Below are 6779 nucleotides of genomic sequence, written 5' to 3' on the forward strand. Positions count from 1 at the left end.
GGGCAAAGGCGGAGAGGAGGGGTTTAAGTTGGGGGGTCAAAATTTTGGGTGTTTGAGGGAGAGGTTGGACGAAGTGAGGATGGGGTGAGGAGGGAGGGCGGTGTTCCCCCTGCCCTATGGAATGGGGATGGAGGGAAGCACCCATTATTTATGGGATGGGAAGGGAGGGGTGTACCTCATTCCCTGTGGGATAGGCTGGGGTGAGGAGTGTGTTGGAGGGGAAGCTCCTGGCTGAGTGGAGCCGGGTCAGGAGCCAGGAGAAGCTGAAGGGACTCCTGGAGGTGTTCATGGGCAGGTGAAGGCTACCAAGGTGTGGGGCAGGGGGAGCCCTTCGGTGGAGGGGATGGGGCTGCAATGAGGCGGTGACGTCACCAAACTGGGGTCACTGGGAGGTGCAGCCCAAGGGATGCCCCTGGGTCCTGAGGGGGATCAGTCCTTACCTGTCACCTCAGGGTGTGTTGGGTCACTTACCTCCTGTGAGAGGGTTTGTCCCTGGGTGCCTGAGCTGGAAGTGGAGGTGAACTTGATGTGTCATTGTCACAAAAGCCACAGTCCTGCTGGTTTGGGGTTTAAGATGGAACCAGGGAGCTCTGTCCCACTCTGGGGTTCCACTGGCTCTCCACGTGCTTCTGCAGCTGCTGGGGACAGATGTCACTGTGGCCTGATCTGCTGATACTATATCAAATCCCTCGGTGTTTGTTTCAAGTTACTCTCTGCAGGGGGTGTTGGGGAGGCCCTAGCACCTGCTGTGGGTGTGAAATTAGGGCTGTGGGGGCTCACGAATTCTGCTCATTGATGTCCCCAGAGGTGGTGAGGCACTGGCCCAGAGAAACTGTAGCTGCTGTCCTGTTCCTGGAAATGTTCTAGGCCACGTTGGATGGGGCTTGGAGCAGCCTGGTCTGGTGAAAGGTGTCCCTGTCCATGGCAGGGGTCAGAACTGGAAGGTCTTTAAAATCCCTTTCCACCCAAACCATTCAATGACTCCGTGATTCTCACCCTGGGAAAGCTGCTGTTTGTACTTTACCGTGGAGTGGTGTCTCCTGGCACATTTTTTATCATGGAGATGGAAGAGGGCACCAAGGAAATGTGTCTGAGGCTGTGTCTGGCCATAGTCACCTCTTGTGTCCTTAAGGGGGAGCTGGAGCTTCTGGCTCCAGACTGGTGTTTATCCCATTACCCAAAGGGCAGATCTGATGGAAAACTCAGGGAAACACAAAAATGACTCATCTCTCTGCCCTGGGAAACCTCCATGTCCTGCTGCATGTCCTCAGCTGGGTGGTCTTAGCTGTGCTCTGCCCAAAGAGCATGTTCTTGGGGATAAAGCTCACCTGTTCCCCCTCCTGTGCCCCAGTGTTGACAACAGTGAGTATATGAGGAACGGAGACTTCCTACCCACCCGCCTGCAGGCGCAGCAGGACGCTGTGAACATCGTGTGCCACTCCAAGACACGCAGCAACCCCGAGAACAACGTGGGGCTCATCACCTTGGCCAAGTACGGGGGGATTTTGGGGCATCACTGCTCCTGACAGGCAGATGGTGACACCAGGGAAGGGCTGAGGGAACCCGTGAAGGCACACGGATGAGGGCAGAGAGCTGTTGCGAAATGGGGCAGCAATAGCACAGTCTAAACCTAAAACAGTGGTTCTGTGTTTATGAGAATTCCTTGTTCCTGGCTGGTCTGTGGCTTGTTGGGCTCCTGCCTGGATGTGTTAAGGAGGATTTTCTCTCTTGGGAGGTCCCTGCCTGGCCCCTCCTTTGTTGGCCTTGTATCCCAAAGGGTGACAGATAAGGGTGCCACTGCAGCTTACAGGTGACCCCAAGAAAGTGGTTCACTGTTTCCCTGAAATCACCTGGAGTTCAGTGCTTCTGTGAACTCCCTCTTACCTGGAGCTGGTGAAATCGGCCAGTGGGCCCAGGCTTACTGGGACAGACATACAAGCCTTCACACAGATTATTTTGGGGGTTTTAGGAAATGAGACTCAAAAGTCTTGCTCCCTGCACACATGGAACCACTGAATCAGGTGCTGGAGCCTTGGACCATGCACCAGCTGCAGGCTTAGTGCAGGGGGAGCTTTTCTCCCAAATGAAGGGTTTCACAAAGTTCCCCATGAAGAGGTCTCTAACGTTGGTGTTTGTGCTGCAGTAACTGTGAGGTGTTGACAACGCTCACTCCGGACACAGGACGGATCCTTTCCAAGCTCCACACAGTGCAGCCCAAAGGGAAAATCACCTTTTGCACAGGGATCAGAGTTGCTCATGTAAGTGCTGTTGGATCCTCTCTGCACCTCCCTCTGGAATTAGTGTCTCTCCTAAATCACCTGCTTTGTTAATGCTTGGACTTGGTGATCTTAGAGGTCTTTTCCAACCTTAATAATTCCATGATGGCTCAGATGCGGGAAATCTTTCCCTGCCTCTACGACTGAACAACACAGAGCCAGTCCTTTTAGTTTTGCCTTTTTTTTGCTGTCTAAAATGCAGGTGAAAACTCCTTTATAAAATTCAGTATAAAGCTCAGGAATTTTACAGTCTGGTCCCTGGAGCTCTGGAGGAGCCCAGTTGTTCCTTCACAGAAGTCTTGCACAGCCCTTCACACCCTGAGGAGAGCAAAGTATCAGGGGTGACAACTGGCTGCCCCTTTTTCCTGGGAATTTCTCCTCAAGTACAAGATGTTTTTTGTCTCACAGTTGGCCTTGAAACATCGCCAAGGCAAGAACCACAAGATGCGGATCATTGCCTTCGTTGGGAGCCCCGTCGAGGACAATGAGAAGGATGTGAGTGATCACCAGGGGAAGGAAAGCCTGTTGTGTTGGCTCTGTGCTCTGCCTGGAACCCTAAATGGGGAGATTCATTTGTCCCTGTGTCAAAAGTAAAGCTTTATACTACAGCTTTATTATCAAGCTTTACAGTATCTTTACACAGAGTAAAGTTTTATAGATCAGACAGGAGGCTGCTTGGCTCTCATCTGGGAGGAGAGGAGAGGCTGGATCCATAGGCACAGCCAGGATGGATCCCAGGACAGATCCAGGTTTCCCGGAGGGTGCTTGTACCGTGTCCTTTGCCTCCAAGCTGTCACCTAAACTAGTCTGGGCTTTTTTTTGCCTGAGGATCTTGGGAGATGAAATTGGTGTCCCTGAGAAATTACGCTCTCAGCCTTTAAAAGTGCTCTTCTGTTGACATTTAAAATAACACAAGTGGAATTAATCCTGTTGTTCCAGGTCTCCCTGAAAGAACAGGTCAGAAATGTGACTTGTCACAGGCTCCTGCTGTCCCCGTCCATGGGGACAGTGGCTTTGGCAAGTACATCTCCCTCACTTGTGCCACCTCAGGCATTGTGTGGTGCGTCCTAACCTACCTCAGGAGGTGAAACACCTCCAACCTGTTCCCACTGGGTGAGCCTGGAACTGGGAAGCTGATTTTGGACTGAACCCTCATTGCTATCCCTAGCTGTTGTCTGGTTTCTGCTGAGCTGGGGCTGGATAAGATTCTGAATCTAAACTAATTCCACAGTGTCTCCTCCTTACAGCTGGTGAAACTGGCAAAGCGTCTGAAGAAGGAGAAAGTCAATGTTGACATCATCAATTTTGGGGAGGAGGTGAGACTTCCCTGTTCCTTGCATGATCTAAGGTGGGATTTGGGGTCCTTACCTGGGCACATGGGGATGTGAGTGGTCTCTAAGCTTCTCAGAGCCTCTTCAGCAGCTGCCCCAGTAAAAATGGGATGTGAATGTTTCCCTCAGGAAAACACCTCTCCCATTTCACCATGGGTGTTGCTAAATGCTTTCCATCCCGGTGGAAATCTTTTCAGTCCTTGATGGTTGGACTTGGTGAGGAGAGGTCTTTTCCAACATTAATGATGCCATGGAACTGTTGGGACAAGTCCAGAGGAGGCCATGAAGTTGATAAGAGTACTGGAGCATCTCCCTGCAAGGACAGGCTGAGGAAGTTGGAGCTGTTCAACCTGGAGAAGAGAAGGTTGTGTGGAGACCTCATAGTAGCCTTGAGCTCCAGTGAAGCTGCAGAGGGACTCTGTGTTAAGAATTTCAGTGACAGGACAAGAAGTAATGGAGAAAAATGGAAAGAGGGGAAATTTAGGTTAGATATTAGGAAGACTTACTTCCCCGTGAGGGTGGTGAGACCCTGGCACAGTTTGCCCACTGCCCTAGCAGTGTTCAAAGCCAGGTTGGATAAAGTCTTGAGCAACCTGCTGTGGTGGGAGGTGTCCCTGTCCAGGGCAGGGGATTGGGACTAGATGGTGTCTAAGGTCCATTCCAACTCCTTAACATTCTATGATTTCATGAAACACCAGGTCTCTTGGCTCCCCCAGCGTGGCGGGACATGGGTGTGCGGAGCCAGCCAAACCCCTATTCCCAGTCTTTCCCTGTGTCCCCAGGAAGCCAACACGGACAAGCTGACTGCCTTCATCAACACCCTGAATGGGAAGGATGGTACTGGCTCCCACCTGGTGACGGTGCCGCCGGGGCCGAGCCTGGCCGACGCCCTCATCAGCTCTCCCATCCTGGCTGGGGAGGGAGGAGCCATGCTGGGCCTGGGCGCCAGCGACTTCGAGTTCGGGGTGGACCCCAGTGCAGACCCCGAGCTGGCGCTGGTGAGGGATAGGGGTGCTGGGGGTGCTCAGCTCGGGGTATCCAGGCTCTGTCCTGCTCACATCCCTGCCTGTCCTGGTCTCTTCAGGCTCTGCGGGTGTCCATGGAGGAGCAGAGGCAGCGGCAAGAGGAGGAGGCCAGGAGGGCTGCAGCTGCCTCCGCAGCTGAGGCCGGAATCGCGGCCACCGGTGGGGATGGTGAGGAGCTGGACAGGGAATGAGTGGAAATGGCCTGAAGCTGAATGAGGGTGGGTTTGGATTAGATACACGAGAGAAATTCTTCCCTGTGAGGGTGCTAAGGCACAGAATGCCCAGAGAAGCTGTGGTTGCCCCATCCCTGGAAGTGTTCCAGGCCATGTTGTACAAGGCTTGGAGCAACCTAGTCCAGTGGAAGGTGTCCCATGGCAGGGGGTGGGACTGGATGGATTTTAAGGTCCCTTCCAGCCCAAACCATTCCAGGATTCTATGATTAAAGCAGGCAGGGACAGACACGATATTCCCCAAGAGTGATCTGAGCAGTGTGCAGGCTCTCTAGAATGTCAGAGGGACTCCGTTTATCTTCAGCATCCTAGGAGCTGCCTCTGCTTCCACTGAACCTCTCAAATGGAGGTGGACGTGGTTCTGTCCTGAACACCTGAGGGAGCAGCTCTGCTCTGGTGTCCTTCCGTCCCCAGTGAGAGGGAATGTGGATGGTGTCTTGACACCAGCTGTGACACCACATCTGGGCTTGTTCCTGCGCAGATTCGGACGATGCCCTGCTGAAGATGACCATCACCCAGCAGGAGTTTGGCCGGGCTGGGCTGCCCGACCTCAGCACCATGACAGAGGAGGAACAGATCGCCTATGCCATGCAGATGTCCCTGCAGGGAGCTGGTGAGTGCCCGTCCCAATGGGAAGACTGAGGGATAACTCTGTTCTGGGACTGGAACCACCAGCCCTGACACCCCAAAGGGGTTTGGATTTGCCTGAACACTTGTGGGGCAGGTGCAAGGGTTGCTCCCAAGAGCTGTGGGTGTGTAAATCCTTGTTCCTCAGCTGCTCCTCTCCTCTCCCAGAGTTTGCCCAGGCAGAAGCAGCCGAGGTGGACAGCAGCACGGCCATGGATACCTCCGAACCTGCTAAGGTGAGGTTCTGGGAGAGGATCTCATCCCATCCCATCCTGCCCATGGGGTGGAACAAGATGATCTTTAAGGTTCCTTCCAACCCAGACTGTTCAGGATTCCGTGTGCTGGTTCAGATGCACTGTGAGGGTGCTGAGACACTGGCAGCTGTGACTGCTCCATCCCTGGGAGTGTTCAAGGCCAGGTTGGACAGGGCTTGGAGCAACCTGGGCTAGTGGAAGGTGTCCTGCCCATGGTGGAACTGGATGAGCTTTAAGGTCCTTCTTAAGGTGCCCCTGTAGCAAGGGGGTGGAATGAGGTGATCTTTAAGCTCCCTTCCAACACAAACCATTCCATGATTCTATGGTCCTTGTCCCTCTGGTAGGAATTACAAAGACACTGCCTGTCCCCAACTCCTGGCCCTCTTCCCGCAGGAGGAAGACGACTACGATGTGATGCAGGACCCTGAGTTTCTCCAGAGTGTCCTGGAGAACCTACCAGGTGTGGACCCCAACAATGAGGCCATCCGCAATGCCATGGGCTCCTTGGCCTCACAGGCTTCCAAGGAAAGCAAGGACAAAAAGGATGAGGAGAAGAAATGAGGCCTTGGGTTGAGTCGGCCGCTGCCCACGGGGCTGGGGCCGATGGGATCTGCTGGAACGTGGAATAAATGCTTTTCACAGGGTTCTCTGTCCTGGTGCCTTGGAGGGGTAAGCCCAAGGGGCGGGTCAGGCCCCTCCTGGGGTGGGGTCTCTGGTTCTCTCGACACTGGGAGAACTGGGGCCCTGGAATTGCCTATACTGGGTGAAGAGTTGGGTGGGCCACAGGTCTCCCCTGTATTGGGGAACTGGGCCCTAGGTCTGGCTTCTGCTGGGGGAGTGGGACTCTGGAGTTGCCTGTAGTGGGGAACTGGGATCCCCAAGTCCTCTGTACTGGGGTGATGACTCGACCCTGGGACTTCCCTGCACTAGGGGAAACTGGAACCCCGGATTCCATGGTACTGGGGGAACGGGAACTGGGTCCTAGGCATGGCTTAAGTACAGAGAACTGGGACCCTCAACTCCCCTGTCCTGGGGG

At 54.0% G+C, this 6779-nt stretch overlaps 1 protein-coding gene across 1 annotated transcript; it reads left to right on the forward strand.

Annotated features, from left to right (window-relative positions):
• The first annotated feature begins 1344 nt into the window (after positions 1–1344).
• Positions 1345–6304, forward strand: PSMD4 (proteasome (prosome, macropain) 26S subunit, non-ATPase, 4). Its single transcript, XM_009079506.1, has 10 exons — positions 1345–1492; positions 2144–2258; positions 2685–2771; positions 3524–3592; positions 4390–4605; positions 4692–4800; positions 5212–5220; positions 5344–5475; positions 5658–5725; positions 6137–6304. The coding sequence occupies exons 1-10, from the start codon at positions 1371–1373 to the stop codon at positions 6302–6304; spliced, it is 1095 nt and encodes a 364-aa protein (XP_009077754.1). The 5' UTR covers positions 1345–1370.
• The last annotated feature ends 475 nt before the right edge of the window (positions 6305–6779 follow it).

This window comes from Acanthisitta chloris, unplaced genomic scaffold (assembly GCF_000695815.1).
Source record: "Acanthisitta chloris isolate BGI_N310 unplaced genomic scaffold, ASM69581v1 scaffold39127, whole genome shotgun sequence".
NCBI classification, from domain to species: domain Eukaryota; kingdom Metazoa; phylum Chordata; class Aves; order Passeriformes; family Acanthisittidae; genus Acanthisitta; species Acanthisitta chloris.

Coding starts and splice junctions, on each gene's coding strand:
- PSMD4 (XM_009079506.1), top strand. CDS start 1,371: ATGAGGAACGGAGACTTCCTACCCACCCGCCTGCAGGCGCAGCAGGAC. Junction 2,772..3,523: donor TCGAGGACAATGAGAAGGAT/GTGAGTGATCAC, acceptor TCCTCCTTACAG/CTGGTGAAACTGGCAAAGCG. Junction 4,606..4,691: donor CAGACCCCGAGCTGGCGCTG/GTGAGGGATAGG, acceptor TGGTCTCTTCAG/GCTCTGCGGGTGTCCATGGA.